Genomic DNA, 12,033 nt, shown 5'->3' with positions numbered 1-12,033 from the left:
AAATAGGGTGGGGAGACAATGCAAATAGTCTGGGTAGCCATTTGATTTGCTGTTCAGGAGTCTTAGGGCTTGGGGGTAAAAGCTGTTTTGAAGCCTCTTGAACCTAGACTTGGCGCTCCAGTACTGCTTGCCGTGCGGTAGTAAAGAGAACAGTCTATGACTAGGGTGGCTGGAGTCTGACAATTTTTAGGGCCTTCCTCTGACACCGCCTGGTGTAGAAGTCCTGGATGGCAGGCAGCTTAGCCCCAGTGATGTACTGGGCCATACGCACTACCCTCTGTAGTGCCTTGCGGTCGCAGGCCAAGCAGTTGCCATACCAGGCAGTGATGCAACCAGTCAGGATGCTCTCGATGGCGCAGCTGTAGAACCTTTTGAGGATGAGGACCCATGCCAAATCTTTTCAGTCTCCTGCGGTTGGAATAGGTTTTGTCGTGCCCTCTTCACGACTGTCTTGGTGTGCTTGGATCATGTTAGTTTATTGGTGAAGCCAAGGAACTTGAAGCTCTCAACCTGCTCCATTACAGCTCCGTCGATGAGAATGGGGGCGTGCTCGGTACTCCTTTTCCTGTATTCCTCTATCTCCTTTGTATTTACTGTTGTGTCTATAGCATCTGTGCATTTAACCAGCTACCATCCCATAACTTACATTGCATATGAAGTGTGACTGGCTCATGACATTTAACCGATATATGGAGAAAATTCCAAATTCCAAACTCCGGTCCCCACGTGGGGGTTTGTGTTCTCGGATTGGGGAAAGGGGGATACCTAGTCAGTTGTACAACAATGCATTCAACTGAAATGTGTCTTCCTCATTTAACCCAACCCCTCAGAGAGGTGCAGGGGGCTGCCATAATCAACATCCACGTCTTCGGCGCTCGAGGAACAGTGGGTTAACTGCCTTGCTCAGGGGCAAAACGACAGATTTTTTTACCTTGTCAGCTCGGGTATTCAATCCAGCAACATTTCGGTTACTGGCCCAACCCTCAATCCATTAGGCTATCTGCCACCCATTGGTTCAAAGTCAAGTTGTTGGCCGAGTCCACAAGGAGAAATGGCAGGTTCGTCGCTACCGGCTCAGCAAGTACTGCTTTCTGTCTAGCAAGAGAAGGAACAGCCTCCCACTGTGATAAGTACCTATCGGCAGTGAGATTCTTGGCGTGTTTCATGCTTTCCCCCCTACTGTGGTTTCTGACCTAAATCAAATAGGTGAATTGAGTCATAGTGCAACTTGTGAACTCGACTGCGTTTTCAGAAAATGTTCCAACTGACAGCAGGATTCCTTAGCTTTGTTTGTAGTCAGGTTAGCTGCTGTGTGTTTTCGATCTGGATGTTCTGTGTCCAGGGTCACTATAGGAAGGTATGAGTAAGTATTGATGTTGCTATAGATACAGACTGAACCAACGGTCTTTACATTAGAGGTGAGGGAGGCTGCGTGTCTATTGGCAAAGTAGCACATGGGGAGAGAGCTAATGTCACTGTGCGCCACACTGAATACTCTGTGAGAAAGTTAAAGGAAGAAGCCTCTCTCTTGTAAGTTAACTAGTACCATTGGCAGTATTCAAGAGGAGAATAGTTGGTAAATGTATTGTTACCAGTAGAATTATTTACAATTAGAAAATACTGATAACAGGTAATTCAGTTTATTTATATAAAAGGAATTCCTGGTTTGTGTGTGTGGTGGCACTGATATTTGGCAGTCTCAGCCACATACATAGGTTTACGGTACGTGGACTAAAGATTGCAGGCCTGCATGAGACTAGAGCAAAGCAACTGGTGAAGTAATGCTCTGTTATAGCTGTTATGGGCAGCCTAGCTGTGTGGAGAAGGGAAGCTTTTTGTAACCAAGACGTTTGAAATTTTTGAATCATTAATGTAATGCGATTTCTGGATTCAAGTATTTAAAGTGTGTGGTGCGTAGGGATGGGCTTAAAGTACAAAATACAACTACAAAATACCCTAAAGACCAATGTATCAATTAATTAAAATACATGTACTTTAAAATATATTTGGAAGTAGCTGAGCTAAAAGAAACAACATTGTCAGTAACCGTTAAAGAAACTTCTATGACAGTGATATGTTCTTTATCCATCTTAGTTGAATGCACTCTCACTCTGAAGAGCATCTTTTAAATGACCAAAATGTAAATATGTGAAAATGAACAACTGCAAAGCACACTGGGTATTGCCATTGACCTCGTTTCAGGGCGGAGATCAGAGTAAGTCAACATGTTATGCAATTGTTCCTTTTTACATTACATATAGTTAATTTATCAGATGCTCATATCACACCATAGTGCCATCAGACTTGATACCAATGTAGGGTGAAAGGGGGACACAAAATGTTGAACTGCTATAAAGAAATGGTATAGTGAAGTATTTTGAAAATACAAATTACAGCTTTCAAAAGTATCTGTTACAAAATACACTGGAGTGTAGTTCAACACATCATAGAAAATCCTCAGAAATCATTAAAATACATACAACAGAAACACCGCCCAGCTCTGTGTGTCATCTTGTTCTTCTATCCTTGTGGGGACATGAAATACCCAGAAGTCCCCACAAGGATAGTAAAACAAGAAATTCTCCCTTGTTAGGACATTTGCCATGTCCACACAAGGGCTATTTTAAGCTTAGGGGTTAGGGTGTGGCGTTAGAAGTTAACGTTAGATAAAACAGGATTTTGAATGGAAATACATTTTAGGTCCCCACAAGAATTTAAAAAAAACAAGTGTGTGTGAGATAGAGCTGTTACTGGCCTGCTTAGTCATGGGGCATTCTCCTGTCTGAAGAGCTGTTGTTCTTCTGATACAGACTGCACGCACTCACTCATTGGTTATCCTCCAAACTCTCATTTGGCACAGGCCACCGGGCTCCAGCCATTTATATAAACTCTCCCACTAGCCTCTACAGTTGTGCAGAACAACTGGACTGAACTTGTGACGCGTCGGGCTACTCTGGCTATAACAACAAGGTCTGTTTTGGAGGCATTTCAAAGATGTGTCAATATAAGAAATTGATGTGTCAATATAAGTAATTGAAGACTTCTTTTGAGTCTGCTGACACTTCAACACCACTTTCTATTGACCTCAAGCTACTACTGAAGCCATATGTCATCCAGCCAATGACTTGAGTTCCCAGTCACACAGAGTGAAGTTCCTCCGCTCTGAAACAACAGTTCCTCCAGACAACAGTTCCCAACAGAGAGCGAGAGAAACTGTATCCCTCCCAAGACAGCTCCTCTGTCACGGGATCTTAAACAAAAACACCAGCTGCTGTTCGTTTCTTTACCACCTTTTGGCAAACCCTAGCAGGGTGGGAGAGTTGAGAGCCAAGTGGGGGGTTAACTAAAAACAGACACTCGTCTGAAACACTGTGGTGTTTGTTTTCCCCCCAAAGTAGCAAGTTGGTCATGCTTATCAAACTGTGGAAAAGGTAAACATTATCCTGGAACAGCTTTTTTTAGGCATTATCACCACGTGAACAGGATGCAGACTGCATATTCCACTCAGCAATAATGTGAGGTGGTATCAGGCTGCATCTTCCCCTGCCTGGTCAGTCTGCTGTCAAAAAGAGGCACCTACTAAAGCTTTGTGGAACACAAAATAAACAACCCCTAAAGTTCATTGTAGCTCTCGGGAAATCAGCTCTTCAGCTACACAGAACTAACTCTCCAAAAGCAGCACTCTACCTCTTCATGTGGCCCAGGTGTCCAGAGCCAGCCCGTTGGTAAAACTCTGTGTAGTGGTCTAGTCTGCAGCCATTCAAAAAGCAGCAGCACTAACACTCGTTGTAGCCTGACTGCTGCCGACAAACAGAGTATCTCCATCCAGAGGAGAATGTGTGGAATGAAAGCAGGCCTTGCTAGGTGCCCGACTGCCTATTAGGACAGGACCACTGATAACACCCACAAGGTCATGGTCCATCGGACAATATTTGCAGAACAACCTTATCAAAAGCCCTCGTTGGGCCCATGATGTGACCAACTGTTATCACGACTCGGTGCTTATCGAACTCGTAAAGAACACAGTAACGCAAGAGAAAGGAAACAAAAGTATTACATGATCAGAGATAAGCGTCTGCCTGAATGTAAGTGGTCTGACAGAAGACACAGGGAAGAGTGAGAGGTGTACAGGACATACTATCACTGCTGAAGCAGTTGGCTTGCGTGGTTACTCTAGACAGAGTTGGATGTAGACAGAAACTAAAGCAGCTCTCCATTTTGCCCCAAACACCAAATGTTCCATGTTATTTCAGACCCTGCATCTAGGCCTAAGTAATGCACGGGTCCTGTCCTTTTCACATGGTGTAGCATAGCTTATGTACTTATGAAATCTGTTGGATATGAATACTGCCCACATTCCACATCTATAATAGTTTGCCATGGACAGCCAACTGCATGCCAGTCACTCACAGTAGTAACATTATAACACTGCATAGGATTTGCATGCGCCAGTGCTGATATTGTCCATGAGAAATGCAGGGGATGGTAGGTGGGTTGTAATGTCGCTCCCTGCCAACCACCCGCTTATCTGGCAACCGGCAGCATCCTGAAACAAGGACCTGGCAGCATCAAAGCCTTATCTCTGGATTACCCCCTAAATATAGACACTTGTGTTAAATCCAGCGCAAAGTCAGAGCCCTTTACGTCCACTGTTTGTTTCCACGTCTTGAGCAATGCTGTCGGAGGTACATTTTATAGCATGGCAGAGCAGTGGGGAAGTACAGAGACTTGCACAGAGAGCGAGAGAGAGTGATGGTGACGTTGCTGTGATTTACATCAGATAAGAATGCAAGAGAGCTTTTGGAGATGGCAGGCAGCTATGCTAAAGCTTACCAGGGCTAAACCTAGAGGATAAGCCAGGGCTGGGGGTAATGGGACAGGGACCAGCACATACATCAGTTGGGAGGGCTGAGAAACCAAACCTTACCAAGCCAATACAGGATTCAGACTTTCCCCTAGATAGCTAGATTTACTTTCACTTATGGAGTGAACGGAGACAAAATATATGTATTTGAATAGGCTGAGTTAGGACTAGCCTAGACTAGGAGTGGTTTACTGTGCAGTCATACCTTTGAAAGCATGAGACGAGAGAGGGCTAGGAATAGGCTAGATTAGGTCCAATCGTACCTTTGAAGGCAGGCAGCTTCTGCAGCTCTCTGTTGTTGCTGAGGCTGAAGCGGGACGAGCTCTGCCTCTTGTCCTTCTTGACCGGCGTCTGGGAACCCGGCTGCTTGCCCTTCAGCAGCTGAGTGGCGGGAGGGACGCTGTTACTGCCTTTCCTATTGGAACCCTGCTGTGTAGAGGGGGGGCATGGATCAGAGCATGCACCCAGGTTTGTTCATTAGACACCAAACAAAAAACAATGAAACGGAGGGACTATTCATTTTGTATCTAATTTCAAAAGGTTTCCCCCTACTGAACACAACCCAGTGTAGAGTCGTCCCGGCCCCCCCTAGGTTAGATATGAAAACTGGTAAATGTGGGCAGTTTCTCATAGTCTTGTCCCACCTGCCTGCTGGGACCCATTAATCACCACACATACACCTGACAAGGCTGTCTCTCTGCTATGGAGTTACATCAGAAGGGGGATTTGTCAAATTCACTGAACTCAACTAAATGTTGCCTTTCACACTACAAGACAGGGGTTTAGGGTTTTAGGCCTTCTTAGTGAGCCGCCGGCCTGCCGACTGTCTAGTAGTGGGAGGAATAAAGCTGCTGGAACCCATGACGAGCCTGGATTACTGACCCATGACACAACAGAAGGTCTTCTCTCCCGCTGATTAATTTACCCAATGTGTTAGCTTCATAACTTTATACCTTCATAGCGGTGTCAGCTTCATATACTGTATTAGCTTAATACTGCAGCTGGTCAGGCCCTTGGGTAAGAAAGTGGTGTGGTTCACACATCCAAAAAAACACAGGAGCCACAGGAAATAAGTCTAGCTACATGTAACCAAAGAGGCAGACATTTATTCTGTTTGTTTCTGAACCGCCATATCAACAAACTTCTCTGCTTGCATCTAACGCCCTGTTTAACCCAGCTCAAACAATGAGAAGGTCGTGCTAGCTCAGGCCATTGGCGCTTAAACAAAGGGTATTACTAAGCCTGAACCAGCCTGTATAATATGACTCCCATGGTTTCATTGTCATCATCCCACTGACGTCAAAAGCTTAGAACCCCAGTGGCCACAAGCATCCCAGAGGAGAGCGGAACCTGGCTGTATGCAGAGAGGGGTTGGATTGGGTTGTGGGAGTAATACAGCGATTTCAATTTGACACATTAGCAGTTCGGCTGCATGGCTGATGACACACAGTACAGATAGATAACCCCAGATTACACCCCCAGAGAGGGAGAGGAGGGCAAACAGTTTCTATGAGGGCTTAATCCCTGACTGGTGTATGTTCCTGTGGATTCATGGCCATATCTACATCTTCAGTACATCTGATTTTAACTGACATAGCTAGCCATCTTAAGTGGTCTCAGATCACAATGGTAGTAGCTACTGTTATGCAAGCATTATTTATATTCTGACAAAGGGATAGTGACTACCATGTTTTTGAAATGGACAACTAGTCTCTCTACATGTGAATCAGGTTCATATCCGCTGCTTGGGTATAACAAAATGGCATTGAAATGTTTGCATTCAAAACCATATATAGATATATGGTGCTGTAGTAGCTAACGTTAAGTGTTTATCTTGCACATTCATAGACGGGTTCTCAAGACCCTAGCGAGGTGTTTAGTTACCTCATGGTCGTTTTCTTGACCTCCGGTTTTGACAACTTTTCCCGACTCCTGTAAAGAAAACATATTTTAGACATGCCTTATTCAAAAGTCAGCTAAGTAATGTGTAGGGACAGGGGGCAAGTTGACTAATGTCAAACGCTAACGTTATCACTTCATGTTTACCTTCCCAAGCAAAGCTAATGTTTTTGACAGTTTTGTTGAAGTTGAACAAGTTTAGTAACTTTAAGAAGTGAACTTTAATTGTAGCAAACGTTAACTATGCGTTTATGTCCCTCATATCGTACTGTACTTTTTGTTACAAATAATCCGACTAGTTACACGCAACTACCCAGCTAACGGTAGCTATCCAAGTTAGCATAGCTACCTAACATTAACTAGTCATAATGGGACATTGCAAATGTCGAGTCGACGGCAGCCTGTTCGTAGTTCAAACGAGTTGTTGTACACCACTACTCGTATGGGCGGTTTTGCAAGCCAACTCCAGACTTACCTTCTCTTTTTTCGCTTTATTCGGCATTGCAAAAATTTAGCCGCCCTCGTTCCCTCTCTGACGCTCTCCAGAAGCTAAAGCCTAACAACGTTTAGCAGTTCTTCTTCTTTGGTGTCATTGCGTTCGCACATTTTGTTTGTGCATGCCGCCACCTACTGTGCGGTAGTGTGTGGTCGATCACGTTATATTTTGTGATACAAAAATAAAAAGGAAAACATTTCACCACCAATTAACCCTACACCTATGTAACCTACCACTATTTAATAAAAATCACCCCCACATTCCACTACTTCACCCCTTACTGATCCTATACCAGGCTGACGGCCTGGGAGGGCGAGACTCTTTCGTTCAAAACCTTATAAGTCTTCTGCAGTAAAACCTCTACACCCAGTGGCGATTTTAGCATGTAAATCTTGGTGGGACAAAAAAATGTAATAATGTTTTATGCATGCCAGCAAAGCCACTACACAACACTAAACAATACATGCATTGCACTATAACGGTGACAAACTTTGCCCACAAACTATTAGGGACTACATATAGCTGTCCCAACAGCAGAGCTTTCTTTTAAGCCCCATGGAGTAAATGCTTGCTATCAGAGGAGCCTTGCCTGGCAGCCAAACTGTTCAGCCTCCTTTACTGCCTTTTAAAATAACATAGCTGATATGGCTGACTAGCTTAAACAAATGTGGTTTCTACTGACAATTGAGATGTACAAACTATGGCATAAGGGAACTATGAGCGGATAAGAGGCAATTCATAATTTCAATTAAGACAATAATGAGCGAGCTAAAACAGACATAGTCGATATAACTTCTTCATCTATGAGGTTTAACAGCTAGACTGGAGTACAACTCCCTTATACTTTACTTGAAAAAGAAAAATGTACTAAATAAATACCCTACCATCTAACACTATACTCTATAATCTCAAAATGATATAAAATAAAATTAACACCACCCTACTCCACTAATTAAATGTATTTATTCCTACCTCATGCCATCACCCTGAAAGGATGAGACATCACCACTTAACACATCCTGTAACTGTTCTGCTGTCAAGTCTTGCACACCCAAATTCCTCTCTGCAGATGCCACCACAAACTCAATTTTCGGAGACTTACAATCCATCCCTGCAGTACAATTAATAACCGTTGTTATAAATGGTAAAAATCCAATCTTACTGAAACTTATTTAACTTTTTGGCCTATCCCTCTGTACTGGTATATCTTTACTACTCTCACCACTCCTCCCCTTTAACCCATCTTCTTCTACTTTCTTCACTGCCTCAGCATATAAAAACTTCTGCTCTACTCTAACCCTGGAAACCTCAACCTGCCTCTCTCGCACAGGACATTTCTGATTCCCAGCTCCATGGGCACTCCTACAATTAACACATTCCACTACTTTCCCCAATACTACACATTCCTTTGTCTCATGCCCTTCTGCACATTTCTCACACATTGGACCCTCCCTCCTACACACTGCTGCCACATGCCCATAAGCTTGACACCTGTAACGTCTTGACGTAATCGGCACATACGCTCGTACAGGATAAGTTATATATTCTAACTTCACTTTATCAGGCAAAGACTCAACTTCAAAACTCTTCTGTTTCCCACTCTCGCCACCCTGTCTGTGTCGAATCAAACGACGAGCATCACATACACCGGGAATCTTTGCCCTTAGCTGATCAACGTATATATCTACTGCTACCCCAGTTATCACTCCTTTCATTGATTTCCTTTTCTCGAGAACGAAACAATTCACTTTTCTTGCCCCCATTAGTTTTACTTCGAACAGATTCTTCCTCTGCCCAACAGAAACACAAACAATTATCACTAGAACACTTCTGGTTACCCTCACTGATTTCACCCACCGTGAAACTACAAATGGATCAGCCAAAAGGCAGGAGTCCACTTTTCCATAAGCTTCACTCCTAATGTCACAGACTCTTCTTCATCATGATCCTCGGTACATACCTCGGGCTCCGATGACTTTACCGCACCTACCACCTCTGATACTTCCCCCTCATTCACTTCCATTTCTCCTCCTGTCTTCAGCTCCCTCTCGTTACACTTTCTACCATTCTTCTTTGACAAACCATCTCCCTTTTTCACACCATTTTTATCCGACTCAAGCTCACCCTCTTCTTCCCTCATTCTCTTGGACCTCTTCTCCCTCTCTTTTTCCTTCTATCCCTTCTCCGTTTTGCAAGTACACATCTCCTTATGATAATACTGCCGCTCCATCTTGACACCCATCTTGTACTTGCTTTCTCTAGGGACTCCATTTTGCCATTCCGGAGTTCTGCTCATGTCCCCAATAACGTGCCTACAACAACGCAGCTGGGCCTTCCGACCTTCCAATATCATTTCCTCCATAGAAGATATAACTATTTGTTCAGCACTTTTGAAATGTACTGCGACAAAATTCAGAACATGGGCTGTTCTCACAGCATTCTCCCTGTACACCAAGTCAAAACCTTAGGATAAATTAAATGGGGCATATAAGCAGACAATGAAAGTTCTTACTATATTCGATGATGACATTTCTTTAAAACAGCTTATAGGCTACATGTGCACCAGCAAGTCAGAACAGTAGGCTAACTTGTGAGAAGGAAAGGGACCAAATTATTAGGGTGATGCACATGGGCTAATAACAGCTTACTACACAACATACACTTAGTATTACTTTCTTGACTACAGTATACATATCTCCCTGGCATATTACATTATTTATGCAGAAGCATACAAGACATTTTTGGACCACTGTGCACACTTGAACAGGAAGATGGCGCGGTCCTGCTTGTTGGCAAATTTTGTCATGAAACTTTGCATTCAAAGTCTGGCATTTTATAGATTTGTAAACTCTGAAAAAAAGAAAGTTGAATCATGATATCAGTGATCTTCAGGTCGGAGCTCTAGAAAGAGGCCAGAGTTCCCGACTTGGAATTCCAAGTTGGATGAAAGTTCAAAACGGATTTTCCCAGTCGGAGATCATTCCCAGTTGTCGTGAACCCACTGAAGTCTGAGATTTTCAGGTTCCGAGTTTCCAGTTGTTTTGAACGCGGCAGAATTCATGCTGGATTGACAGCATGGCCAATGTATTCAACCTTTTCTGACCCATGGTGTTGCATGTGAATGTTTATCCAGACTTGGATCACACACACTCTCCATCAAATAGCAGCGGAAGCAAAATAGGGATTGCTTTGCAACGCTTGCAGTTAGGCATTTATTCCTTCCTAACTACTCATTGTTGAATTTGTGATTTCCAACTTGTTGTGTTATGTTTATGTCCAATGGCCAATGAGCACTGATACGTTTTATCTATAATTTCTCTTCATATGACAAGGATTTGCCAGTAGATTGTCGAGGTGATTCATGATGATGACGCTTATCTAGTTTGCTTGCTATGATTTTGAAAATATGATTTTATTTATCTAACTAGGGAAGTCAGTTAAGAACAAATTATTATTTACAATGACAGCCTACCCTGGGCAAAACCTAACCCAGATGACACCAGGCCAATTATGTGCCACCCTATGGGACTCCCAATCATGTCTGGTTGTGATACAGCCTGGAACTGAACCAGGGTCTGTAGTGACACCACTAGCACTGAGATGCTGTGCCTTACACCACTGCACCACTCGGGAGCCCGTGTGTTGTTCATGATGTTGACATGATCAGTCCAATCAAAGCTACGGTAGATATAACGTGATTTGATAATTTTATCTGTGGCCAATGATCCTGCGCCTTCTTAGATGGGCACTTCTAATGTAAATCTATGGCAGCACCCAAGGGGGCTTGAACTTTCTAGCTCTCCCTGTAGATTTGGCGGTGACGTAGTGTCCCATGAGTGACGGAACACTAAGCCAATCATGGCGCAACTAGAGAAGATTACCAACCCCTACGCGCTGTATTTTCCGATGGCTGCCCCACCACCACAGAAAGCTCTGAGCTAGGCTGAAACACCTGCATTTTGGAGCTGCGGCTTTATTAACTCAATATATATATTTTTTACATTGTTTTCAAACTGATATGTGACACGTAGTAATGCCAAAATAGCATGCAAAACAGGTGGGGCTCAAAACATGTGGGGCTCTGCATCTATTTTCTGTGATTTACATTCCATTTCTGTGGTACAGTTGATAACCAAGGCAATGAATGCAAAGAAGCCAACCTTACTGAAGCATGAATTCATATCACTGTATTGGCCGAGGCCTACTACTCACCCTTGACCAATCATCCTGCGCTCTCTTCACTGCCTCAGCATATGACACATTCTCCTTTACTCTGACCCTGGCAACCTCAACCTGTCTCTCTTGCACTGGGCACTTCTGATCCCCAGCAACATGGGCACCCCCACAATTGAGGCAGATTTTTCCACCAATACTAGACATTCCTTTGTCCCAGGCCCTCCTGCACTTCTCACATCTCAGAATCTCCCTCCTACACACTATTGCAACATGACCATAAACTTGGCATCTGATACAACTTAGCGAGTTTGGCACAAAATCTCTCACGGGATAACTGACATCTTAACATTAGTTTATCAGATTAAGACTCTGCTTCAAAAGGATAGATGATGTCTTCTCAGTTTCACCACCGTGTCTGAGTCGCACCAGACGACGGGAGTCACAGACACAGGGAATCTTCAATTTCAGTTGCTGCATCTCAACACTTAATGCCACCCCAGTAATCACTCCTTTCAAAGGCGCCCTGTTCTGGAGAACAAAGCAAGTCACAGGTCTTGTTCCTAGGCGTGTGATGAGAAGAGCCCACTACCTCTGGACA

The 12,033-nt window shown here is 43.7% G+C and overlaps 1 protein-coding gene across 2 annotated transcripts in view; it reads right to left on the bottom strand.

The window, feature by feature from the left end:
* LOC129825384 (serine/threonine-protein phosphatase 2A 56 kDa regulatory subunit gamma isoform-like) overlaps positions 1 to 7,344 on the bottom strand; it is a 37,806-nt gene extending 30,462 nt beyond the window's left edge. The window contains exons 1-3 of one of the 2 annotated variants that reach the window (XM_055885450.1): positions 7,239 to 7,344; positions 6,749 to 6,796; positions 5,128 to 5,293 (exon numbers count right to left, since the gene is read on the bottom strand). In XM_055885450.1, the coding sequence (XP_055741425.1) occupies positions 5,128 to 5,293; positions 6,749 to 6,796; positions 7,239 to 7,265 (241 nt within the window). In that variant the 5' untranslated portion in view covers positions 7,266 to 7,344. The remainder of the gene's footprint in view (positions 1 to 5,127; positions 5,294 to 6,748; positions 6,797 to 7,238) is intronic. The other variant, XM_055885451.1, reaches the window with a different exon arrangement.
* Positions 7,345 to 12,033: the final 4,689 nt, after the last annotated feature.

Source organism: Salvelinus fontinalis, chromosome 27 (assembly GCF_029448725.1).
Source record: "Salvelinus fontinalis isolate EN_2023a chromosome 27, ASM2944872v1, whole genome shotgun sequence".
Lineage (NCBI taxonomy): Eukaryota > Metazoa > Chordata > Actinopteri > Salmoniformes > Salmonidae > Salvelinus > Salvelinus fontinalis.
The sequence above is the reverse complement of the archived record's forward strand: the minus strand, read 5'-3'. Positions and strand labels throughout refer to the sequence as shown.